Below are 27,007 nucleotides of genomic sequence, written 5' to 3' on the forward strand. Positions count from 1 at the left end.
AGAAAGGGAGAAAGAAGAGAGATCTTCTACGCTTGGTTCACTTCCCAGACAGCCACAATCACAAGGGCTCAGCCAAGCTGAAGCCAGGAGCTTCTTCCAGGTCTCCCATGTGGATAGCAGGAGCCCAAGTACTTGGGCCCTCCTCCCACTGCTTTTCCCAGATTATTAACAGGAAATTGGATCAGAAGTGGAGCAGCTGGGACTCCAACGGGTGCCCATATGGGATGCTGGCTTCACAGGCAGCAGCTTTATTGCTATGCCACAACCCTGCCCCCCCTTACTCTTTGAATATACAAAAAAAGTCCCTTCTAGTTTTTAATGCACATTTCCTTCAACTAGTATAGTTATATTTTTATTAATTCATACATATATCTCTATACATGGACTCCATAATTGGTATTAAAGATAGGGTAAGAATTTGAAGCTTTGTCAGAAATTTATTTTGTTTGTGTATATTAAATGTGTACTAATCTTCCTTTCCTTTCTGACTTTATAAGAACTTTCATATTATATAGTGATAACTTAATCAGATATAACTTATAAAATTGTAATGCTTGAAATGGGGCAAAAAGAAAACTGACCTATGCATGAGGTTACAGTTTTAACAACCGAGTAAGCTTGGTCATATGATACAAATAGAAACATATTATGTAATTTTGTTAAACAGTATTACCCAGTTTAATAGAAACATAATTTAAAAGTTTTTAAAATTCAAATAATATGTTTTTTTTAAAAAGATCCATCTATTTATCTGAAAGTCAGAGCCACACAAAGAGAGAAAAAGAGGCAGAGAGAGGGAGGTCTTCCATCCGCTGGTTCACTCCCCCAACTGGCAACAATGGCTGGTGCTGCACCGATCTGAAGCCAGGAGCTTCCCCCAGGTCTCCCACAAAGGTGTAGGGACCCAAGGACCCGGCCATCCTCCACCACCCTCCTAGGCCACAGCAGAGAGCTGGATTGGAAGTGGAGCGGCTGGGATTACAATCTGAGCCCATATGGGATGCCAGCACCATAGGCGGCACTCCACCTGCTATGCCACAGCACCAGCCCTGATAATATAGTTTAAAATCTTCTTTTTTCAACCTACCCAAGTATAAAATAATGTGAATCATTTCAAAATTTATGTGAAAATTTAGTGCCTAAGGTTGACCAAATATGATTAAATCTGTGCATCCTTTTCATTTTTTTAAAGATCTGTTTTTCATTTGAAAGGCAGAGAGAGAGAGACAGAAACAGAGCCAGAGAGATCTTCCATCAGCTGGTTCTCTCCCCAAATATCCATAATGGCCAGAGCTGGACTACACCAATCCAGGAGCCTCTCCTGGGTCTTCATGTGGGTGCAGGGGCCCAAACTCTTGGGTCATCTTCCACTGCTTTCTAAGGCCATAGCAGAGAGCTGGATTGGAAGTGGAACATCCCAGACTTGAACTGCCAGCTTTTTCCCTTTTTTAAAAATAATATTGGTTTTATTTATTTCGAAGGCAGAGTTAGAGAGAGAGAGAGAGAGAGGTATCTTCTATCTGCTGGTTCACTTCCCAAATGGCTGTAATGGCCAGGGGTAGGCCAGGCCGAAGTCAGGAGCCTGGAACAACATCTGGGTCTCCCATGTGGGTGGCAGGGGTCCAGGTACTTGGGCCATCTTCTGCTGCTTTTCCTGGGCTCATTAGCAGGGAGCTGGATTGAAAGTGGAGCAGCTGGGACTTGAACCAGTGCCCATATGGGATGCTTGCATTGTAGGCAGCAGATTACCTCACTGTGCCACAACACTGCCCCCCCCCCATTTTTAAATTTTTTAAACTATACTTAATGACATCAAATAGCCCTGATTAGTCTTAACACATTATTATTTGAAATAGTTTATGAAATAATGTATCTGAAGTAGTGGTTCTTACCCAGTAGCAATTTTGCCATTCTACCCTCTGAGCCTTGGGATTGGTGACACTTGGCAACACCTGGAGAAATTTTTGGTTGTCACACCTGGAAGTGGAGGCATTTCAATCAGCATCCAGTGGGTCAAGGTCAATGTCAGGGATGCTACTTAAGATCCTATACTTTACAAAACAGCATTAATGAAGAATCATCTAACCTCAAACGTCAAGAGAACTGAGGTTGAGGAATTCTGAACTAAAGGAAGTTTATTTTCTCTCATGAATATGAGGAAATGAATCCATGAAGGTGAGAATGAATGAAGTAAAAAGTGTAACATAAAGCATAAATAGAAATGTTCACTCCTGCATGTATCCTGGCTCTCAGATTCTCAACTGTATTTTTGCTTTCTTTGCATTTGCCTAGTGATGCTCTGATGCTTAGAAATGCAAATGCATTTCTGGCCCAAATGCAAGCAGACTGTTCCCTCCAGTGGGCTGAGTCTCTCTCTGGTTCTCTTCCCTCTGACATGTTTCTCTGCTGTGATTCAGGAAGTATTCAAGTCTGTCCCTAAGAAATTAGATGTCTCCATGTCCCCCATTTTCTGCTTTTATCTCCATGGTATGACATGGCTCTGAAACCATGAATACTTAGTTAAGTATTTCAAACCAAGAAATAATTGCTCCTTTTCTTCCCAGAATTTTGGGTATCTTTCTTAATTTTTCCAAAACTCTAGAATGTGCCTCATCTCAACTTGAAGCCAATGATATCACATTGTACATAAGGATTCCAGAAATCTTCACAACAGCAAGTTAAAGGCTTGTGTTCCAGATGATCATCGTGCACTCTAGTGAGCTCTGCTAGTCTCCCCTAGAGTGCTATCATTATCCTGTCAGAGCAAAATGTGATACAGAACAACTCCCCCAAAACTGGCTGGAGCAGTTGCCATAGAATGTCCCAAACTGGGTTGCACATCTGATGAACAGAAAGCCAATCACTGACAAGGGTTTGGTGGAAAAAAGGAGTTTATTGCAATGCAGAGAACGAGGAGCCAGGCAGTTAACTGTTTAATTCCCGGCCTCCTTGAGGGATTAGGTGTAGAGGTTCTTATGGATTGGGTTGGAATGAGAGATGCATATTCAGCATGGGCCCCAGTTCCCGATTCGTCAGTGGTACTCATGACCTTCCTTTATTGGTCAGCAATACTGTATTCTTTATGATGGAAAAAGGGGCTTTAGTCAGTCTGGGAGCTATAGGCAGGTGGTAGTTACTTCCTGTCCTGAGTCTGGAATTCCCCTGAAAAGAAACCTCTTTGAGACAATACCCACCATCAAGATGTTATTGGTGGGGCCTGTGCTGTGGTGTAGCGGGTAAAGCCGCCACCTGCAGTGCCAGCATTCCATATGGGCGCCAGTTTGAGTCCCAGCTGCTCCACTTCCAATCCAGCTCCCTGCTGGATTGTTGAGATGAGGCACATTCTAGAGTTTTGGAAAAATTAAGAAAGATACCCAAAATTCTGGGAAGAAAAGGAGCAATTATTTCTTGGTTTGAAATACTTAACTAAGTATTCATGGTTTCAGAGCCATGTCATACCATGGAGATAAAAGCAGAAAATGGGGGACATGGAGACATCTAATTTCTTAGGGACAGACTTGAATACTTCCTGAATCACAGCAGAGAAACATGTCAGAGGGAGGAGAACCAGAGAGAGACTCAGCCCACTGGAGGGAACAGTCTGCTTGCATTTGGGCCAGAAATGCATTTGCATTTCTAAGCATCAGAGCATCACTAGGCAAATGCAAAGAAAGCAAAGCAAAGCAAAAAAATGGCCTGGGAAAGCAGTAGAAGATGGCCCAAGTCCTTGGGCCCCTGCACCCACGTGGGAGACCCAGAAGAAGCTCCTGGCTCCTGGCAGATCGGCGCAGCTCCAGCCATTGCGGCCAACTGGAGAGTGAACCAGAGGATGGAAGACCTCTCTCTCTCTCTCTTTCAAATAAATAAATAAATCTTTTTTAAAAAAGATGTATTGGTAGGGTGGGAACTGTGGCACAGTGGGTTAAGTCACTGCTTCGGATGCCCACATCCCATATCAGAGTGCCAGTTGGAGTCCAGATGACTTCACTTCCAATTCAACTTCCTGCTAATTTACCTGGGAAGCAGCAGATGATGGCCCAAGTACTTGGGTTCTTGCCACCCACGTAAGAGACCAACATGGAGTTCCTTGCTCCTGGCTTCAGCCTGGTCCAGCCCTGGCTGATGTATGCATTTGGGGAGTAAATCAGTGGATGGAAGATTTCTATCTCTCTCTTTCAAATAAATAAACATTTGAAAAGACAAAAAGGGGCCAGCACCATGGTACAGCAGGTTAAGCCTCTGCCTGCAGTGCTGGCATCCCATATGGACATGGTTCATGTCCTGGCTTCCTCTGCTTCCAATGCAGCTCCCTGCTAATATATCTAGGAAAGCAGTGGAAGATGACCCAAGTCCTTGGGCCCCTACCATCCACATGTGAGCCCTATAAGAAGCTCGTGGCTCCTGGCTTCCACCTGGCCCAGCCCCGGTCATTGTGGCCATTTGGGGAGTGAACCAGCAGATGGAAGATTCTCTCTCTGTGTCTCTGTAACTTTGCCTTTCAAATAAATAAATAGATCATTTCTAAAAAAAAAAAAAAAAGATGTTCTTGTTTAAAAAGATACTGTCAATCTTTAATAAGTACCTAACTTTCTCTACCTCTCTTTTTCCACATTTCAGTGCCTGTCTTGTTTCCTGCTTATTCTTCACTGCTATTGCTCCATAATAATTCACAGCATTTCAAGAGGGAAAAAAAGTTAATGAACACAAAACTTAAAGAAAGCATAAAAGAAAGCAAAAAAAACACTAGCAACAATTCGGGAAAAGGACCTCATAAATATCAATGTCTGTAAATTTCAATATATATATATATATATTTTTTGACAGGCAGAGTGGATAGTGTGAGAGAGAGAGACAGGGAGAAAGGTCTTCCTTTTGCCGTTGGTTCACCCTCCAATGGCCGCTGCCACCGGCGCGCTGCTGCCGGCGCATCGCACTGATCTGAAGCCAGGAGCCAGGTGCTTCTCCTGGTCTCCCATGCGGGTGCAGGGCCCAAGCACTTGGGCCATCCTCCACTGCACTCCCGGGCCATAGCAGAGAGCTGGACTGGAAGAGGGGCAACCGGGACAGAATCCAGCGCCCCGACCAGGACTAGAACCTGGTGTGCCGGCGCCGCAAGGCGGAGGATTAGCCTATTGAGCCACGGCACCGGCCTCAAAATATATTTTTAAAAACCCTGTGAAATGCTGCTGTAATGTGCTTTATAATGATCAGGAATAAAGCAGAAGGAGAAAGAAACTAAAAGGAGAAGAACAAACTAAAGCCAAAGCAAACTGTGACAGGACACAGCAAAGAACAGAACAGAAATCAATTAAATCAGAACTTGGCTCTTTGGAAAGATGGACAAGGTTGACAAACCTTTAGTTAGGTGGATCAAGAAAAAAAAAGAGGAAAGACTGAAATTACTAATACCTAGAATGAAAAAAGTGTGACTTCTCTTACAGTGATGAAGGGGATTATAAAAGAAGGTATGTGAGCATCTCATACCGCTGCCTTCTGCTGGCTATTGTTTTGCTATTTGGTTCCCCTGAGTCAGGCACAGTTACTGATTTTAAGGAGTGCTTGTGGCACAGACAAAATATTGTGAGGAAGGGCACTCAGGTATCCATGGACTAACATGATGATTCCTGTAAACAGTCACTGCCTATAAAATTCCTCTTTCTGGCAATATCAGGGGGCATTGAACAGAAAGAGCAGTGAGTCCCATCCTCCTAAAGAAGCACCCTCCTAAAGGTGCTTCCTGCCCCAAACAGCTTTACTCTGTACTTCTATGGGGCATCACCAGGGAACCTAGGTAAGAATGCTTCCACAGGGGCATCCCATATGGGCGCCGGTTCTAGTCCCAGCTGCTCCTCTTCCAATCCAGCTCTCTGCTGTGGCCTGAGAAAGCAATACAGGATGGCCCAAGTGCTTGGGCCCCTGCACCTGCATGGGAGACTGGAAGGAAGCACCTGGCTCCTGGCTTCGGATCAGCCCAGCTCCAGCCATTGTGGCCATTTGGGGGCTGAACCAGCAGAAGACCGACCTCTCTCTCTGTCTGTACCTCTCTCTGTCTGTAACTCTACCTCTCAAATAAATAAAATAAATCTTAAAAAAAGAATGCTTCCACAAACATTTTAAGCTCCCCTTCCATATTTTTTCTTTTTTATTTATTTATTTTTTAAGATTTATTTATTTGAAAGTCAGAGTTACATAGAGAGAGGAGAGGCACAGAGAGAGAGAGAGAGAGAGAGGGCTTCCATCCACTGGTTCACCCCCCAGATGGCCGCAACAGCCAGAACTGTGCTGATCCAAAGCCAGGAGCCAGGAGCTTCTTCTGGGTCTCCCATGTGGGTGCAGGGGCCCAAGGACTTGGGCCATCTTCTACTGCTTTCCCAGGCCATAGCAAAAAGCTGGATCGGAAGTGGAGCCGCCAGGTCTCAAACCGGCGCCCATATGGGATGCTGGTGCTCTAGGCCAGGGCATTAACCTGCTGCACCACAGTGCCAGCCCCTCCCTCCATATTTTTGATCCCTCATTTCTGTATTTATTTTTTAAAACAAGCAATGATTTTTAGTACATTTACAGAGTTGTGCAGCTATTACTACAATCCACTTGTAGAATGTTTCTGTCACCCCAAAACATTGCTCATGTCTTTTTCTTGCATTTATTTTTATTTTTATGGGTGCTGTGTATTGCCTTTCTCTCTGTCATTTCTTTCTCTACTAGCTCCTCTTCCACATTGAAAAGCAAAGGAAAGCAATGGATATTACAGAAATTGCTTACTGTAAGCTAGCCTCTGGAGCTCGTATGGGATGCTGGCACTGCAGGTGGCAGCTTTACCCACTATTACAGAGCGCCAGCTCCTCTGCCCCATTTCTTGATGACTGTATTTCCCTGTCTCTTCCCCTCATCTGCCCCACCTGAGCCCACCCTTTTCCTTTACTCTAGAAGAAGTTACCATTGACTTCCCAATTAAGTAGCTGGACAATAAGTTGACAGTTTAGTTCTTTAGTTCCTGGTTTCAATGGAGCTCTACCAAGTGCCAGACACTGTATCAGATGCTTAGAATAAAATAGTGAGGAGTTAACAGTACAGTGGGGACAGACTCTGGAAGAGGTGGTGATAATAGTGGCAGAAGGCTTTCTTGTAGAGGTGAGAGGCAGTGTACTGCATGTGGTATGTACTACTGTGTGAAAAGGGTCAGAAGGAGGCAGCAGAAGGGCAAGTCCAGAGGTAAGCGGAAGCCAATTCATGGAGTTTTGCAGACCAAACTTTGAGACTGGACTCTGGGCACAGCTTAGCTGTGATCAAAGTGGCAGTTGTGGTTGGAGGTCTCACCTCAACGCTTCACTGGCAAAGGATCCTCTTCAGATGCACTCGAGTGGCTGTTGGCAAGATTGGCTGTCTCTCAGGGCCTTCATTCCCGTGTGGCACATGGCCAGAAGCCATCCACATTTCCTGGCCATGAAGGCCTGTCCATAGGGCAGCTCGAAGCATGGCAACCTGCTTCCTCAGGCAAGCAAGCGAGGAAAGCCAGAGAGGGCAAGCAGAATGGAAGTCAGAGTCTTTTCGGAACCTAATCCTGAAAGTGACACCCCATCACTTCTGCACTTAGAAGCAGGTTGCAAGTTCCAGCTCACACTTGGCAGAAATTATACAAGGTCATGAATACTAGGAAATGGGAATCCTTGGGCATCAGCTTAGAAGCTGCCAGCACACATGGCTAACGACACAAAGCCAAGGAATTCAGACTGAGGTCCTGTTCCTACAAAGTGCATGCTCTTGACCACATTATATAGTAGAATTCCCTCCTCTCTCCCCTCTGCTCTGTGTATAACTTGTCTTAGTATGCTGCCCACACTTGGTAGGGATTTCATGGTTTTTCTAGCTAGAAAGGACCTGAGTCAGATGCCTGGGACTCCAACTTCTTTCCAAGAGATCACAAATGCTGATGTACCTTCAGTCTGGGGAAGTAAAGAGAATGATCAAGGCTGGGAGAGTTTGAGGGAAATGGCAGTAGTGGCAATGGTCAAGAACTGGCAGGCCTATCTAAAGGGTGTGGCCATTTCTCCCGCCCAGCCTGTCGTCACCCAGTGGGATTGTGTGCCTGTCATGACCAGGGTGTCTCATTCTCACAAGCCAAGTTGGAAATTGAACTTTTATGTGAAATTATCTAGCTTTAATTGTTAGCAACTAATTTAAAAATGTGTTTAGTACTATGTGAATCAACACTGTAGATGAATCCAAACACACCTGTCACTCCCTTGCAGCCACCTATTGGTGACACCTCTGCCCTGCTCATCATCTTTGAAGGATACACGGTGTGTGTCTGAGAAATGCCCCAATGTTGTTCTAGGGGTAGGAGAGAAGAGCTGGCCCTTTCTCTGCCCTGCTCGCTTAACTTGGGGCCAGAATTTCAGTTTTATTCAACAGACTGGATTCAATATTTGCCAAAATCATGCTTATAATATGGAGCTGGCATAGAAAAATAAGATGCTTTGGTAGCTATTTTTATTTCAGTGCACATTAATTAGTACTGTCCTCCTATTAGTGAATCATGTAGCATTATTTTTCACACCTCCCCTGTCCCTGAAGAGAAGTGGTCAGTGCTGTCCTCACTGACCTCTTGCAAAATTTTGTTTTTTAGCGGAAGTTATGGAAGAATATTTCAAAAGCTGGTCAGATACACAACAGACCACTTTATGATATAGCCAGTGTATCTGGGCTTTGAGACTGCGGTACTTGATCATTTTTGTAGATAAAATTCAACTAATAACAGAGTAAGCCTTGTAGACTATTAAGCTGGATGAATTGGGTGGCTTTAGTGTTGCTGTATTGGTTTTCCCATATGCAGAGAGCATGAAGGGCTGATCAGTTGGATGAAATGAGGAACTAGTATGTCCTAAAAAACTCAAAAAAAAAATCAGCATAATCCAAAGCCTGAGAAAGGATGACTTTAGAAACTTGTCTTATTTGAATATTTTACCTATAATGTATTGATTTCACTAGTTCCAGGAAAATCTAGTCTAAACAAAAGGTATTTGTCATCCAACATAGAAAGCCAGTGATAAAGGTGCTAACTTGAGGGGTTTTAAAAATCAGCAATAATGATAGCATATATATTTATATGTATATACATGTATATGGAACAGTATGTTTTGACATATGCGTACATTGTGGTATGATTATTTCAAACTAATTAACACCTGACACCTCACATACTTATCTTTTTGTAGTGATGACATGTAAAATCTACTCTTTCAGAAATTTTGAAATATATGTTTTTAAAATTAATTTTATTTGAAAGGCAGATAGAAATCTTCTATCCAGTTGTTCACTCCCCAAATGCCTGCAATGGGAGGAGCTGGGAACTCAGTCTAGGTCTCTTACATGGGTGGCAGGGACCCAAGTATTTGAGCCATTCCTGCCACACAGGGTAAGAATTATCAGGAAGCTGAAATTGGGAGCAAAGCTGGGTCTTGAACGCAGGGACTCACATATGGGAAGCGGGTGTTCCAAGTGGTATTTCAATTGCTGTGTGCCTGCTCCAATATTTTATTATTAACCATGGTCATTGCACTTGGACTAGATCTTGAAAACTTACTCCTGCTGTCTAACTGAAACTTTGTCCCCTTTGATCAACATCTCCCAGGTGGTAAGTTTTGACTTGCAAATTTCCCATTCCATTGCAATGAAAGGGAAAGAATTACTAGGATCTTCAAAAATTGAAAAGAAAAATGTCAGTGAATAAAAAGAGCAATTTTTATACCCATACTTCAGTTTGTTAAGATTAGGTTGGAAAAAGTTGCTGAAATTTGCATTGTGTTGTACACAAAAGAAAATTGGACATGGTAAATATAAAAGTAAGTCAAGAATTGGCCATTAACAATTCTATGTAGCTTGGTATGCACTTAAATTTTGGTGTTATCAGTCTTGCCCTCATAATGCATGGAAATTAAGTTTATAAACACTTGTATATAATACAGTGTATTCCATTTAAGACAGCTGAGACACAAAGAGTGTAAACCTACAGATTCGTCCTTTCTCCAGCATTCCCCCAAAGCATAAAAAACTGTCCTCTGAATTGTTGGATGTGCCATTTCAGTGATTGAGGGAGGACCCCTGGACCACAACTACCGATTGAAGCAGTTCCATTTTCACTGGGGAGCCATTGATGCTTGGGGATCTGAGCACACAGTGGACAGCAAATGCTACCCTGCAGAGGTATGATGGTAAATTTAGGATGAGCCACACCTTTGGAGAAGTAGGGATAGTTCTGAGGTTTCTAGTTCTAAGAAAGTACCTGGAAGAATTGGGTATTTTTCATAAATGCTAAAAAGCTCACTGATGAGCATATTTGATTATTCCTGGCTTAAACATGTCAAAGTAATAACTTTCTGCATCTTGATCGATATAGCTGAAATGAACCTTAATATCCTAATTCCAGAATTCTAAGCTAGACTAAAATTATAGCCTAGCAGTGGTGAGGAATGCCCAGACTGTGGGCCATATAAGGACTGCAATATCACTGATATGGCCCTGCCAAGGTAACTGCAGGCAGGACTTGAAGTTCAACAGATCTATAGCAGGCTCATTTTTAAGTTGATAATTCTGTATGGCCTGCAAATGATGTTAGAAATAGCCAAATGGCCCTTGGCAGAAAAAAGTTTCTCCAAGCCTGGAAAGTAATAACAGGCAACAGTACAGAGGCACAAGGTTGCATTAATCCAAGTGAGAAATAATAGAAACAGAGAGAAAGAACAAGATTTATCAAGCCTTTCTGAAATAAAAGCAACAGGATTTGGAAGTAGATTCCCTTCAGGAGAGGTGAAGGTAAAGTTAACAATGACCTTGAGGTGTCTCATTTGAGAGGCCAGATGATCATGCATTCATGAATGATGGATGAGGAATGATTTATAGGGAAATAAAAGATGAGCCTAAGGAAATAGAATTTTTTGTTACAACTTTTCTCCTAATTTATTTTAAGTGTTATGTTTCAAATGAAATATTTTAAATGGTTGTCCCTCCAAGAAGAAATTTGTCTTCAACGCCTGTCTAATTTCCATAGGGGGAGTCATATTCTCTCCTTTAGATGCAAATGAATTTTAGAAATTAGTATTTCATGCAAATCAGCATGTGAACAGAGATATGCTGAAAGGTTACCCTGCTCTATGACTTCTCTTTTACTTTTCTCCCCAAGTAAATTGCTCTATTTCAAAGTAATAGTAATTGATGTTCTTTCTTAAATGACCCACTGTTCTTTATTTGTCATATGCTTTCCTCAGTGGCTTTATTTTGAGTGAGGAAACATGTTTATCATAGGATGAAGAAAGCTGTCATTTTGTCTGGAAGCGATCCTGTAAGCCAGGTGACAAACCCTCTTTTAATGGTGTTTCAGCTGCACTTGGTGCATTGGAATGCAGTCAAATTTGAAAGCTTTGAGGATGCAGCAGTGGAAGAAAATGGTTTGGCTGTGATTGGAGTGTTTTTGAAGGTAAAAAAAAACTTCACAACTTTAAATGTGTTGCATTCTAGAATAAAGATAGAATGTTACAATATTGTTTTTTACTTTCAGAATATTGGGACAAATACACTGATAAAAATAAACAGTGGGGTAGGGGACAGGTGTTGTGGCACAGTGGGTTAAGTCTTCACTTGGGACAGCCACATCCCATATCTGAGTACCTGGTTCCTGGGTTTGTATCTCACCTCGCCAGTCCAGCTTCCTGTTGGTGTCCATCCTGGGAGGCAGCAGATCATGACTTAATTACTTGGGTACCTGTCACCCACCTGGGAGACCCAGATTGAGTTCTAGGCTACTGGCTACTGGCTCCAACCTGGCCAAATTCTGGCTGTTATAAGCATTTGGGGAGTAAACTAGCAGATGAAAAAAAAATCTCTCTCTCTCTCTCTCTCTCTCTCTGGCTCTGTCTTTCAAATAAATAAGAATATATACAAGAGTATTACGAATATATGTCAAACAGTATAAAAAATACACAGTCCAATAGAGTACCCACAAACCACCAGTGGCAATTGAGCTCTTGATATGTGGCTAGTACAAATGTTGAACAAGTTTTTATTTTATTTAAATTACAATGTAAGAACTGATACTTTAAAGGAGCAGAAAGCACCTTTCTCTACAGGCATATTGACACTGTCAGCAAACAACCTGCTCATTTGTTTTGTGTCTAATTTAATGCAGTGATATCTGTAACATTCTCAATTACTGGGTTCATTGGGGTTTCAGTCCTGTGGTTTGATTTTATGTAATCGCCAGGTGGTTAATTTTAATTCACATTCTGCTTCACTTTCTACATTGAAATATCCATTGTTTTAAATTATTTTTCTTTGTTCTTTAGTTAGGCAAACATCATAAAGAACTACAGAAGTTGGTGGAGACTTTTCCATCAATTAAGCATAAGGTAATTTTTTCCCTCAGTCACTTGAAATACAGTTTACGCACCCATCCCAGAGTGGAGGCATTAGCAAGGCCCTCTGGCGGAGTGTAATGGACTGCGTGTGCCCAGCTTCTCCTGGAATGGGGAGCCTCGTCGTTTACGGTGCCCGGGGTCACTGAGGGGCAGAAGTGGGTGTGCTGATGGGCACTGGACTTTCTGTGTTTGCTGCCCTGCTGCCAAGGACTGGGGACTGGGGAACCTGCTGTGAAACCTTGTGGAAACGTTCAGAGCAGCCCCTTTTCTCTGGCTCCCCCCCGCAGTGCTGCAGCAAGGCGACTGGTCTGGCTGTGAAGAACACTTACCCATGGATACCTTTGTGCAGGCCCCACACCCACGGTGAATCCTTCAGGATCCAGAAGTCCATATGTTCTCGCTCTCTCCCTCTCCTCCTCCCTCCTCCCTCTGTCCTCCCTGCCTCCCTCCCTTCCCTTGCACCCCTCAGTCCAATCTCCTGCTCCTCCTGATTGCATTGCATTGCAGAAGGAGAGTTCTCAGGTAGCCTCTCAGCTGCCTTGTTTGTGCACCAGCCACTCCCTGAGCCGCCTATGATAGCCAGGACCACCTGCTGTAAACTGACTAGAAGGGAGGGCCAACTGGTTTTGACTGTTTTCTCCCTGGGGGTATGAGAAAGATGCAGTTAGCTGCAGAAATGAAGCCTGGACAGTGATTCTTTGGGAAGCTGCCCAGAGTACCCGGCACTCTCCCAGGCCACTGCTGGTCCCCAGACACCCCTGACCACCTGGCTTCGTCATCCAATTCTTGAGTGGTTCTCACCTCTAAGGCTCTGTGACCTGTTCTCTTGGCCAGGACACCCTTGTGGAATTTGGGTCTTTCGACCCTTCCTGCCTGATGCCCACCTGCCCAGATTACTGGACCTACTCTGGGTCTCTGACTACGCCACCCCTCTCCGAGTCTGTCATCTGGATCATTAAGAAGCAGCCAGTGGAAGTGGATCATGATCAGGTATGTTCTCTTCAAATTTTCCATCTGAGGACATCTTTGAGGGCCCCTGTAAAACAAGGCCGGTCTTAGTCTCTGGCATCTGTTTTAGCTTCTTGTGGTACTTACACACTTTCATTAAAATGTGCTAACATCTTATCTTGGTTTGCACATGAGTTTGGAGATTCTTCCAGTTAGCTAGAGTGTAGTTAAAACATAGGACATAGGTTTTTACTTCTATATTTGTGGCCTATACATTTATTCTCCTATTATCCTTCAAATTAAAAATTGACCTAACAATGAAAAGTAAATAAATAAAATAAATCATGAGGTCAGTGGCCCATATAAGAACTTTGCAAATAAAATTTCAACACAGAAAATTCAGTCAGAAAAAAAAGTTACTTATTATCTATAATCCTAGTCACTTATAATCTTATCGCATAGTATCAATCATTGGGTAAATCCTCCTTGTCTTTTATGTATACAGATATAAATAAGTCTTTCTTTTTGTCTTTTGTCTGTATAAGTATACATAATTTTGGGGTAGGCACTATGTTGCAGTGAGTTAACTCATCACTTGGGATGCTGTGTCCCATGTCCCAGAGCCTGGGGATCAAGTTCTGCCTCTGCTTCCTGTCCAGCTTCTTGTTAATGCATACCCTGAGACACAGCAGGTGATGGCTCAAGTGCTTGGGTCCCTGCCACCCACCTGGAAGACCCAAATGGAATTCCTGGCTCCGGGCCTCGGCCTGACCCGCTTACCGCTGCTGCAGGCATTTGGGGAGTGAACCACTGGACAGAAGCCCTCCTGCTCTAGCTCTCCTGCTGTTGCTCTGAACAAGATAGAATCATTTTGTGCATCCACTTTGCTGGTGTTTTAACTCAGTGATGTGTAGGACATTCCATAGATAATAATCACTATCTTCAATGTCACTTTTTAAAATTGTATTTATTTGAGAGAAAAAAGGCAGAGAAAGAGACAGACAGAAGGAGAGATTTCCCATCTGCTGGTTCACTCACCCAAATGCCTGCAATGGCTGGGGCTGGGGCTGGTCTGGGCCAAAACTGGGAGCCAGGAACTCAACATAGGTCTCCTGTGTGGATGGCAGGGAACCAAGTAAAAGCCATCACTGCTGCCTCCCAAGTTGTGTATTAGCAGGCAGGTGGAATTAGGAGTGGAACTAGGACCTGAACCCAGGCACTGTGATATAGGATATGGGTGTACCAAGTCATGTCTTAACCACAGTACTAAACACCCACACCCAATATCATGTTTAATGGAAACTACTTGTACATTTTAAAGATCTAATGTCATTTATTATTGACACTTTGGCTATTTCTAATTCTTTACAATTAGCTGAATAAAAATATACAACTGCATGTACAGCTTCCTAATTAATGAGGGCATATGTGTAATTTGAAAATAGCCCTGGCTCTTCAGCTCTGCTTGGGCTGAAGTCTTTGTTGCAAAGAAATCTTCCGTGGTTGCCCACTGTGCCCCAGGCTATCCTCTCTGTAGCTTCAGGGAGCTGGATTGACTAATGAGAAATGTCATGAATGAATTTTCCAACTTAAAGTAAAATGTTTCAAAATATAGTTACTCAGAAAGCTGAGAGGCTATTTTTTAAAGATTTATTTTATTTATTTGAAAGTTAGAGTTACACAGAAAGAGAAAGAGAGGCAGAGAGAGAGAGAGAGAGAGAGAGAGAGAGGTCTTCCATTCGCTGGTTCACTCCCCGATTAGCCGCAATGGCTGGAGCTGGGTCAATCCGAAGCCAGGAGCCAGGAGCTTCCTCCTGGTCTCCCATGTGGGTACAGGGGCCCAAGGACTTGGACCATCTTTTACTGCTTTCCCAGGCCACAGCAGAGAGCTGGATCAGAAGTGGAGCAGCCGGGACTTGAACCAGCGCCCATATGAGATGTTGGCACTGCAGGTGGCGGCTATGCCACAGCGCTGGCCCCTGAGAGGCCAGCCCTTGATATTTGAGGTTGCTGCTTTGACTGAGCTATACTGTCCAGTACGCTGGACGACAGCTACATGTAACCATTTAAATAAACTAATTAAAATAAACCAAATTAGAAATTCAGTTCCTCAGTGCTGGCTACATTTCAAGTGCTCAGTAGCTATATGTGGCTTGTGACCACTATAATGGACCATGCAGAGGACAATGCCATCATTGCAGAAAGTTCTGTTGGAGAGCTCCAGTATGAAGCATCCTACTGCCAGTTAAGATATCTACATGCATGGCTTTGCCATTACCCGATGTCGTGAATAATCAATGATGCATTTCTGGGGTGTGCATTTGGGGAGTGCTTAAGATGCTGTTTGGGGCCAGCGCTGTGGCACAGTGGGTTAATGCCCTGGCCTGAAGCGCCGGCATCCCATATGGGCGCCAGTTCGAGACTTGGCTGCTCCACTTCCGATCCAGCTCTCTGCTATGGCCTGGGAAAGCAGAAGAATATGGCCCAAGTCCTTGGGCCCCTGCACCCATGTGGGAGACCCGGAAGAAGCTCCTGGCTCCTGGCTTCAGATCGGCACAGCTCCGGCCGTTGAGGCCAATTGATTAATGAACCATCGGATGGAAGACCTCTCTCTCTGCCTCTCTTCTCTGTGTAATTCTGACTTTCAAATAAATAAATAAATCTTTTAAAAAAAAAAGATGCTGTTTAAAATGTCTGCATCTTATATTAGGCTGCCTGGGTTAAGCCCCAGTTCTGCTTCCCATTCCAGGTTCCTGCTAACACACACTCTGGGAGATAGTAGATAATGGCTCAAGTACTTGGGTCTTTTCCACCAATATGGGAGGCCTGGTTCAGTTCCAGACTCCTGGCTTGGGCTTGGCCCAGCCCCAACTGTTAAAGGCATTTGGGGAGTGAACCAGCAAATAAAAGGTCTCTCTGTTTCTCTGTCTCTGTCCCTGTGCTTTTCAAATAAATAAAAATAAATGAAGGGGGCCGGCGCTGTGGCATAGCAGGTAAAGCCGCTGCCTGCAGTGCCAGCATTTCATATGGGCACCAGGTGAGTCCTGGCCACTCCACTTCTGATAGTGCTCTCTGCTATGGCCTGAGAAAGCAGTAGAAGATGGTCCAAGTCCTTGGGCCCCTGCACCCACGTGGGAGACCTGGAGGAAGCTCCTGGCTCCTGGTTTCAGATCGGCGAAGCTCCAGCTGTTGCGGCCTTCTGGAGGGTGAACCATTGGATAGAAGACCTCTCTCTCTCTCCCTCTATCTCTCTGTAACTCTGCCTTTCAAATAAATAAATCTTTAAAAAAATAAATGAGGGGCTGGTGCTGTGGCATAGTGGGTAAATCTGCTGCCTGCAGTGCTGGCATCCCATATGAGTACCGGTTCAAGTCCTGACTGCTCCACTTCCGATCCAGCTCTCTGCTATGGCCTGGGAAAGCAGTGGAAGACGGCACAAGTCCTTGGGGCCCTGTACCCATGTCAGAGACTCGGAAGAAGCTCCTGGCTCTGGCTTCAGATCAGCACAGCTCCAGCCATTGCGGCCAACTGGGGAGTGAACCAGAGGATGGAAGACCTCTCTCTCTCTCTTTCTCTCTCTCCCTCTCTCTGCTTCTCTGTAATTCTGCCTTTCAAATATTTAAATAAATCTTAAAAAAAAAGAGATGGAGTAGCTGGACTCCAGCAGGTGCCCATGTGGAATGCCGATGCTGCAGGCTTTGCCTGCTATACCACAGTACCAGAAAAAATAAATAAATACAAAAATAAATGAATAAAAATGCAAAAGGTTCTGTAGTCAAGTGCTTACAAAAAGATAACAGGCGAAAGCATTTCCATGCAGTGGTTGACACTGCTTGTGACACCTGCATCCCATACTGGTTCAAGTCCTAGCTCCACTTTTGATTCCAGCTCTTCCATTAATGTTCTCCCTGAGAGGAAGCAGGTGATGGCTCGAGTACTTGGATCCCTGCCACCAATATGGTAGACCTACTTTGAATTCCAGGCTCTTGGCATTGGCCTGGTGCAGTGCTGGCTGTTGTGGGCATTTAGGGGGAGTGAACCAGCAAATGGAAGATCTCATTTGCCTTTCTGACTTTCAAATAAATAAAAATAAAAATAAATTAAAAAATAATACATCTCTAGGGGCTGGCACCGTGGCTCACTTGGTTAATTCTCTGCCTGCGGCACTGGCATCCCATATGGGCTCTGGGTTCTAGTCCCGGTTGCTCCTCTTCCAGTCCAGCTCTCTGCTGTGGCCTGGGAGGGCAGTGGAGGATGGCCCAAGTGCTTGGGCCCTGCACCTGCATGGGAGACCAGGAGGAAGCACCTGGCTCCTGGCTTTGGATCGGTGCAGCTCTGGCCATAGTGGCCATTTGGGGAGTGATCCAATGGAAGGAAGACCTTTCTCTCTGTCTCTCTCTCACACTGTCTATAACTCTACCTGTCAAATAAATTAAAAAAAAATCTCTTTTTTTAAAAAAAAAATTTATTGACTTATTTGAAAGGCAGAGTTACCAAGAGAGAGACAGACAGAGGTCTTCCATCTGCTGGTTCACTCCCCAAATGGCTGCAATGGCTGGAGCTGGGTTGATCTGAAGCCAGGAGTCAGGAGCTTCCTTCAGGTCTCCCACATAGGTGCAGGGGCTCAAGGACTTGGGCCGTCTTTTGCTGCTTTCCATTAGCAGAAGAGCTGGATCAGGTGCATTAGCAGGGAGCTGGATCAGATGTGGAGCAGCCAGGACTCAAACTGGCACCCACATGGGATGCTGGCGCTGCAGGTACCCACTTCACCACAGCACTGGCCCCAATACATTTCTTATGCTAATGAATCCATTAATTAAAATTTTTGCACTGTTAATATATGCATCAGTCCATTCTTTTGTTATTCTGTAAGCTGGCTGCTTTATTCATTTGAAAATGAACTTACAGACATTCAAAGAGATGAAGTAACTCATCCTTGGTAAATGTTCAGTATGTGGGGAACAGGGGCCTTGCCCATCTTCAGATCTTAAGTGTCTGGTGGGTTTCACCATTTCTTACTACTCTCCTCCCCACACGACTACAACTGAACATTTTATTCCCTATCAAGCAGTGAAGGCATTATTTATTTATTTATTTTTTTAAGATTTGAAAGGTGGAGTGACAGAGAGGGACAGATAGAGAGAGAAGGAGATCTTCTATCTGTTAGTTCATTCACCAGATGGCTACAGCGGCCAGGGCTGGGCCAGGTTAAAGCCAGGAGCCCAGAACTCTATCCAATCTCCCACCTGGGTGGCAGGGGCCAAGTCCTTGGGCCATCTTATGCTGCTTTCCCAGGCACATTAGCAGGAAGCTGGATCAGAAGAACTGGAACCAGCACTCCAATAATGGGATGATGGTTCCAAATGGCTTAACCTGCTACGACACGATGCTGGCCTCTCTACTCAGAAATGAATCTTTCTTCTGCATTCAGTTTGAGACACATGTTTCAGAATTGTAAAAATGAAAGCAGTTTATTCCTGAGGAAAAGCTGGTTTCCTAGTGAAATTATTTATGCTTTCTGTTTCTATTTCCAGCTTGAGCAATTCCGGACCTTGCTTTTTACTTCAGAGGGGGAGAAAGAGAAAAGAATGGTGGACAACTTCCGCCCCCTTCAGCCCCTGATGAATCGCACTGTCCGCTCATCCTTCCGTCATGATTATGTGCTGAACAGACAAGCAATCCCCAAGCCTGAGACCAGCCAAGTGACCCCCTAAGATGTTCATACCTAGGCACTATTTTGCTTTAATACATACTAGCTTTTTAAAAGTTGCTAACTAGATGACTTTAAATGCCTGCATTTAATATTTATAGATATACTCTTCTTCTTTTTAGTCATTTTAAAGTTACTTTCCTTATGAGGTTGGGACATGGAGACAGAACAATAGAAAAATAACTGATTGGTTTACATCAGATAACTTTTAGATTGCCTTTTTATGTGTGAAAGGATTAAGGCCAGGGGAGTTAATTATCATGCCTACTGTAAGCGGCCCATTTGGGAAAGTTTGGTTATCTTTCTAATCCTGATTTCTCTGAAGAGCAGATAAATAGCTTATTTCCAGCTTGGTGAAGTGGAATTTTAGTGTGAGTGACTCCATTTTGATTTGTATCCTGGTCTCTTCAGGCCTAGTGCAAGAGCTTAGTCCAAAACAATGGACTTATGTAATTTTTTTCTTAACCATCCCTCCCTTTTGGTCAGACTCTCATCACCTTAGGGCATTAGTGCTACTGTCAGTTACCATCATCTTGGGCTTCCAGTCTCAACACATCATTCATTCATAGGTTAGATGGGCATTTCTTGGTATGAGAATGCTTCATTAGTCTTTGAAGAAAGCTATACAAATTATTTTCTTGAAAATGATGTTTATCACTGAAATACCAGCTAGAGATGCAGATTTCTGATACAGCAACTTGTTAGTAATTATAATATCTTTTTAAGTCTGACACTTTTGAGCTATCTTTTTATGTTTATTAATCAATGGTTCTAAAGAGTTATAAGTAGGGCTTATAATCAAAATGTTTAACAACTGGTAAAGGCACAGACACTGACCATGCAGAACACAGCTTTTCAGAAACGGCCATGGGGCCCAGACTGGTACTTCCTGACTGAATACTGGCCAAGTTTTAGATATATTTTATTTTAAAACAAGAACGCGTATTCTTTTATAAGAGTTTCTCAATGAACATGTTATCTCTAAGATTTAGTTATCATTAATAGTACATGATATACTTATGTATGATCAATTTATGATGTAGAAAGTATGTTTTGTAGTACTAATAATCAAACAAGGACTTTTACTATATCTGGAAATCCTTTAGCACTTCTGGTGATCTGATAATTTGCTTAAAAGCTTGATCATTTAGAAGGCATATGGAAAACACTTTAAAGAAAATGCTGCTTAAAGTGCCTAGAATTTAGAATTCTTTTGTGGTATATTTAACAGAAATGCTTGTCAAAGGACTGCTAATCTAACAGTTTATCTCTTAGAGTATTATTTTGCATTATTTGTATACTATTACATAGTACATAATTTTAGTATTTCCACAATGACAGAACTAGTTTAGCTTCCCTTTAAAAGTTTCTAAACTGTTATTTAATCATTAGCCAAGATTCTTTACAAGGAAAGTGATAAATTTAACCTCTCAGTTTCTATAGTAGATTAGAAGGCTTTTGTTCCAGTAACTGAGAGAGAAACTTGTCAGATAGGCTAAACTCTAGATAATTCCACATATCCTATGCCACTGTTGCGCTTATAAATATCATGGAATGTTTCCAACTGTCTCTAAGCTTGTGTTCAGACTCAGTGTTGCATTAATAGTAGTATTTCTTTCATTACTATGCTAGTCATCTGGTCTACAAATTAGGGCTTGATGAATATACTTAACATTACTGAACTATTCACTTGAAGATGGTTAAGATAGAAATGGGATTACATCAGACTTATAAACTGTTACATAGGCTGAGTGGTTAGCCTAGCAGCTAAGATATCCATGTCCCATATTGGAGTACCTGGGTTTGATGTCCACCTCAAGCTTCTGACTCCAGCTGTCTGCTAATGCAGACCCCAGAAGTATCATATAATATCTGGGTTCCTGAAACCCACTTGGGAGAACTGGATTGAGTTCCATGTTCCCAGCTTCAGTATCCAGTGTTGTGGATGGAGAAGTGTGCTCTCAATCTTTCTGCCTCTCAAATAAATAAATACACAATTTAAAAAATGTATCAGTTATATGTGGGGGAGGGACTGGCATTGTGGTATAGTGGGTAAAGTGGCCACCTGCAATGTTGGCATCCCATTGTGGGTACCAGTTTGAGACCTGGCTGTTCCACTTCTAAGATTTCATTTGTTTACTTGAAAGTCAGAGTTACAGAGAAGCAGAGGCAGAGGCAGAGAGAGAGAGGTCTTCCATCTGCTGGTTCACTCCCCAGATGGCTGCAACAGCTGGAGCTGGGCCGATCCGAAGCCAGGAGCCAGGAACTTCTGGGTCTCCCACTTGAGTGCAGGGGCCCAAGGATTTGGGCCATGTTCTACTGCTTTCCCAGGTCATAGCAGAGAGCTGGATCAGAAGTGAGGCAGCCAGGACTTGAACCAGTGCCCGTATGGGATGCCAGTACTACAGGTGGCGGCTTTACCCGCTACGCCACAGCGCCAGCCCCGGCTGTTCCACTTCTGATCCAGATCCCTGCTAATGGCCTTGAAAAGCAGCAGAACATGGCACAAGTGCTTAAGTCCCTGCTACCCATACAGGAGACCTGGAAGAAGCTCCTGGCTCCCAGATCCTGACTTCAGCCTGGCCCAGCCCTGGCCATTATGACCATCTGGGGAATGAACCAGTAGATGGAAGAAGATCTCTCTTTCTCTCTCTCCCTCTGTCTAACTCTGAATTTCAAATAAATAAGTAAATCTTTAAATAGATAAATAAATCTTCAAATAAATAAGTACATCTTTACAATGTGGATGAACCTTGAAGACATTGTACTAAGTGAGATAAACGTCAAGGACAGTGGGTTTGGTGCAATGGTTAAGTCACCGCTTGGGACACTTGTATCCCGTATTAGATTGCCTTGTGTGATTCCCGGCTACTCTACTTTTGACCCACCTTCCAGCTAATGCAAACCCTGGGAGCCAGGTCCCTGCCACCCAGGTGGTAGACCTTCATTGAGTTCTGGGGTCCTGGCTTTGGCCTTGCTCAGCCCTGGTTGCTATGGGCATTTGGAAGATAGAAGATCTATCTCTATCTGTATCTCTACCTTTCAAATGACAATAAATAAAAATTTTAAAACTTAAAAAAAGTAGAATACCTTAAAATTTTTCTGCTTGTCAAAGAAGGCAATCTATAAAGTAAAAAAATCATTTATAGAATAGAGAAGATAATTACAAATCATATATATGATAAAGGATAGATATTCAGAATATATAAGGAACTTCCATAACTCAAGAGGAAAAAAGCAAATAACCTGATTTTAAAAATGGACAAAGGAGCTGAACAGACATTTCTCCAAAGAAGATGTACAAGGGGCAAATAATCACATGAAAAGATGCTCAGCATTACTAATTATTATGGAAATGTAAATCAAAACCACAATGAGATATCATATCGCAGCCCTCATGATGGCCACAGTCAGAACAAAAATTAATAAGTGTTGGCAAGATGTGAAGAAATTAGAACCCTTGTGCACTGCAGGGTGTGAATGTAAAATTGTGTGGCCATTATGGAATACAAAATTTATTCCATTTTGCAAAAAAGTATTTGATTCAGCGATCTCACTTCTGGGTATATATCCAAAAGAATTCAAAGCAGGAACTTAAAGAGATACTTGCATGCTGATGTTCATAGCAGCATTATTTATAATAGTCAAGAGGTGGAAGCAGCCCAGATGTCATGTCAGCAGATAAAAGGATAAAGAAAATGTGGGGGCCGGTGCTGTGGTGTAGCAGGTAAAGCTGCCGCCTGAAGCGCTGGCATCCCATATGGGCACCGGTTTGGTTTGAGACCCGGCTGCTTCACTTCCAATCCAGCTCTCTGCTATGGCCTGGGAAAAGCAATGGAAGATGGCCCAAGTCCTTGGGCCCCTGCACCCGCGTGGGAGACCCGGAGGAAGCTGCTGGCTCCTGGCTTTGGATTGGTACAGCTCCAGCCATTGCAGCCATCTGGGGAGTGACCCAGCAAATGGAAGACCTCTCTCTCTCTCTTTCTGCCTCTCCTTCTCTCTCTGTGTAACTCTGACTTTCAAATAAAATAAACAAATCTTAAAAAAAGAAAATGTGTACACACACACACACATACACACACAGAAGAATATTATTTAGCCTTTAAAAAGGAAATCCTGTAAAAGGTACAACGTGGATGAACCTTGAAGACAGTGTACCAAGTGAAATAAGCCAGTCACAGAAGGATACAAACTGTAGGATTCCACTCCTATGATGTCTATGAGTGAATTTTTGTTAGTAGATACAGAGTTTCAGTACTGTATAATGAAAAAGTTCTAGAGATCTGTTGAATGTGATTATATATATATTTTTTGACAGGCAGGAGTGGACAGTGAGAGAGAGAGACAGAGAGAAAGGTCTTCCTTTGCCGCTGGTTCACCCTCCAATGGCCGCCGCGGCCGGCGTGCTGCAACCAGCGCACCTTACCGATCCGATGGCAGGAGCCAGGTGCTTCTCCTGGTCTCCCATGGGGTGCAGGGCCCAAGCACTTGGGCCATCCTCCACTGCACTCCCTGGCCACAGCAGAGAGCTGGCCTGGAAGAGGGGCAACCGGGACAGAATCCGGCGCCCCGACCGGGACTAGAACCCGGTGTGCCGGCGCCGCCAGGTGGAGGATTAGCCTAGCGAGCCGCGGCGCCGGCGAATGTGATTATATTTAACACTACACTTAAAACTGCTAAGATGGTAGATTTCAAAGAATGGTAAAGATGAAAATTTTACCACAATTAAGTAAAAATTTAGTAGCAAAAAAAGATAGGGTTGGATTTCTATGTATAAATTTGGGGATGGGGCCAGTGCTGTGGTATAGCAGGTAAAGCTGTTGCCTGCAGTGCTGACATTGCATATGGGCACCAGTTAGCGTCCCAGCTGCTCCATTTCTGATCCAGCTCTCTGCTATGGCCTGGGAAACAGTAGAATATGGCCCAAGTCCTTGGGCCCCTGAACTCAAGTGGGAGACCCAGAAGAAGTTCCTGGCTCCTGGCTTCGGATCGGCACAGCTCTGGCCGTTGCAGCCATCTGGGGAGTGAACCAGCAGATGGAAGACTTCTCTCTGTCTCTGCCTCTGCCTCTCTGTAACTCTGCCTTTCAAATAAATAAATAAATCTTAAAAAAAAAGATGGGAACTTCTTACTATCTTGATTTTTACAGATGAGAAAATTTAGGAGTAGATGTAAGGAATATATTTAAGATCCTACATAGCCAATTCCCAATCGATTATATTCCAAAGCTTGTCTCCAATTACTGACACACTGAGCTGGACAAGGTCAACTTGAAGAAGGGGAACAGGTGTTATTCTAAATGTCTCAGTAGGAGGCAGTAGGGCAGGAATTATGCCAGATTTGCACATCAGATGGGTGATTCTAAGGAGGGGCTGGGGGGAAACAGGCAATTTAGTAATTAGGTATCTCAGCAATTTTAATTTGAAGGAGACAGGAACAAAGCTAAGTCAGGGACATTATTCAGTCACTCAAAAAAAATGGGAGAAGTTACTTTGCTGCTGTAATGTGTACTTGAGAGAAACATTTTTTCTTGGCCTTATACATGGGCCTTGTATGTGAACATCACAGTCCAAATATTAGTAGAGCTAGTTTTCACCTTCTCAATCCTCACTTTCATTGTCATAGTGTAATTCCTCATCACTTTGTACGTAGATTATTGTGATACTGTATTGCAGCTTTATCTTTTAATCCTTTAAACTACAAACCACAACAATTTACCTAAACCACAAAAGGGGTCACAACAGGCCACTACCTAAAAGCGTTCAAGAGTCCCCCATTACACAGAACAAATCTAAGTGCCTTAATATGGCATATCATTCCTAGCCCCAGACTATCTCTACGGCATTATTCCTTGATACTCTGGATTTGCAGTTTATATTGGATTGTCAAAATTCCTTCTGTTCGTATTGATGACTGCTACACCTCAGCAAGGGGCTTCGGCAACCTTTGATGCCATTTCCAAGACCTAGAGTTATCTGACCCCTGAGCTGTGCAGTGTTCACCAAGCCTCACTACCAAGAATTCACTGACTCTTGTAAAGAACCACACCAGAGCGTCTGTGCGAGGACCCAGGCTCTAGCTGTGGCTACACAAGAAAAACAGTAAATTAAGCCTGTTTGAAAAAAAATATCTTGCTGTTCTCAGAATATTATCAGTCCCTTTGCTTACTTAGTCTGATCTGCTTGCAACCCCATGGCCACCCTTCTTCACCTTGTTAAAGGCTATCTTCCTTCAAAACTGGAGCATCATAAATTGCCTGAATCCCCAAGTGGACTACACTTCATCTTTGCCTGCACCATGTTATATTATTTGTGTACTGGTCCTATTCTGTGCCCCCACAGTGAACTCCTTAGGGACAGAAGTTACACCTCCGCATCCCCAGGAGTTAGGTTCACTTAGGGCGCCAGTAGTTGTGAATGGATTTGTGTAAGGCAGTGATAGGTGAAGCCACGATGGGAGGTGGAGCCTGAAGGCAGTCCAATGGGAAGCGACGCGAGCAGCTCTGGGCGGAATGCGGCTTCGGGAACGGATGATGAGAAAGATGGAGAGGCCCAAGACATTGCACCATGGCGCAGAGGGAGACAGTGAGAAAGCAATGGGGAAGCTCTGTGAGCGAATAATTTCCAGGGCCGGGAAAGAACTCCGGAGCACTTTTTCCGGAAGGACGTCTTTATCTGGACAGGGTTTTGGCAGACGAGCCACAGAAAGGAACCCCATGCCCTGAGTCTCGGGTCCGCGCGAGCCGAGGCTTTGTTCCTTGTGCGCCTGCGCGCGCCCCCGCTGCTCTTAAGCACGCCTTTTCCGGCCAGGTCTTGGGGGGAGGGGGAAGGCGGAGCAGCATTGGCAAAGATGGCGGCGCCGGAGAGTGTGATGTTTTCCGAGAAACGTAGGTAAGCTCTGCCGAGGGAGGTGAGTTGGCAAAATAGGGGGATGCAGCGGGCCGAACCTGGGCACGGAGAATATACTCACAGGAAGGAAAGGAGCTGGGCTAAGCGAGGGAGCCAGCGCAGCAGTTCGAAACCTTTCTGGGGCTCGCGCTGAACTGTCATGGGCGTCCGTGGGCTCAGTGAGTTGAGGAGGGGAACAGGTGGCGGGTTGGAGAAGAGCTGGAGTATGGGCGTGGAAGGACAGAGCCATGGGAGCTCCGTGTTCTGCAGTTAACGGGGAACAAGACTTCTCTCCCGAGCGATTTGCTGTAACTGGTCCTAGAAGAGAGCGAACTCGGGCAGCGCTGCAGTTGGGGCCGCTGACGCTGATGCTGTGTGTGATGGTGAATCTCAATCTTCCAGCCACAAAAAGTACAGGGCAGCTCTGAAAAAGGAGAAACGAAAGAAACGGCGGCAGGAACTCGCGCGATTGAGAGACTCAGGTAGTGAACTCTTTATCCTGTTTGCTTCTTTTCCTCCTGCCCTAACTTCATAACGCACTTTCAAAAGGAAGTCAGGCTGTGGCTCCTGCCTCCCAGCTGTGTTAGCTGTGTCAGAAACAATGTTAACGAATTACGGAGGGGGAAAGTCACAAAGAGTTAACACTTACTGATGCTGCTTCAGTGTTTATAAAGTAATGTTACAGGGGCAGTCAGCATGAATTACAGTAGCTAGGACAAACCTTGCACATAGGAAGTAGTCAGTGAAAGAAACTTTTTTCTTTTTTGGTTAAGTCAGCAGGAGTCCAGCGATTTAGTTAGACATTTTGCAACTTTTACTCACAGTTGAGTAAAATAAGAAACCTTATATTGGTCTCAAACTACTATATTATTTAAGTGTTTATAAGCATAAAACTAGTGAAATTTAATAGATTATACAATAATACATTTACTTAAAAATTATAAAACCAAATGAAATTACACATCTTAGAATTAAAATATGCATTAATGTAATGCTAGGATGACGTGAAAGATGCTCCCTACAGCATGCATATGATGCTGATGAGAATTTGG

The 27,007-nt window shown here is 43.8% G+C and overlaps 2 protein-coding genes across 3 annotated transcripts in view; both read left to right on the forward strand.

Annotated features, from left to right (window-relative positions):
* Nucleotides 1-21,074, forward strand: part of CA5B (carbonic anhydrase 5B) — a 44,430-nt gene extending 23,356 nt beyond the window's left edge. For both annotated transcript variants that reach the window (XM_002719890.5, XM_051827629.2), the window contains 5 exons: nt 10,085-10,203; nt 11,378-11,473; nt 12,339-12,401; nt 13,245-13,400; nt 18,893-21,074. In XM_002719890.5, coding sequence (XP_002719936.2) covers nt 10,085-10,203; nt 11,378-11,473; nt 12,339-12,401; nt 13,245-13,400; nt 18,893-19,072 — 614 coding nt within the window. In that variant the 3' untranslated portion in view covers nt 19,073-21,074. The remainder of the gene's footprint in view (nt 1-10,084; nt 10,204-11,377; nt 11,474-12,338; nt 12,402-13,244; nt 13,401-18,892) is intronic.
* Nucleotides 21,075-25,570: 4,496 nt separating this feature from the next.
* Nucleotides 25,571-27,007, forward strand: part of ZRSR2 (zinc finger CCCH-type, RNA binding motif and serine/arginine rich 2) — a 36,676-nt gene continuing 35,239 nt past the window's right edge. Inside the window, exons 1-2 of the mRNA XM_008272380.4 lie at nt 25,571-25,958; nt 26,358-26,437. Of these exons, the coding sequence (XP_008270602.2) occupies nt 25,918-25,958; nt 26,358-26,437 (121 nt within the window). The 5' untranslated portion in view covers nt 25,571-25,917. The remainder of the gene's footprint in view (nt 25,959-26,357; nt 26,438-27,007) is intronic.

The sequence above is a fragment of the Oryctolagus cuniculus genome, chromosome X, assembly GCF_964237555.1.
Source record: "Oryctolagus cuniculus chromosome X, mOryCun1.1, whole genome shotgun sequence".
In the NCBI taxonomy this organism is placed as follows: Eukaryota; Metazoa; Chordata; class Mammalia; order Lagomorpha; family Leporidae; genus Oryctolagus; species Oryctolagus cuniculus.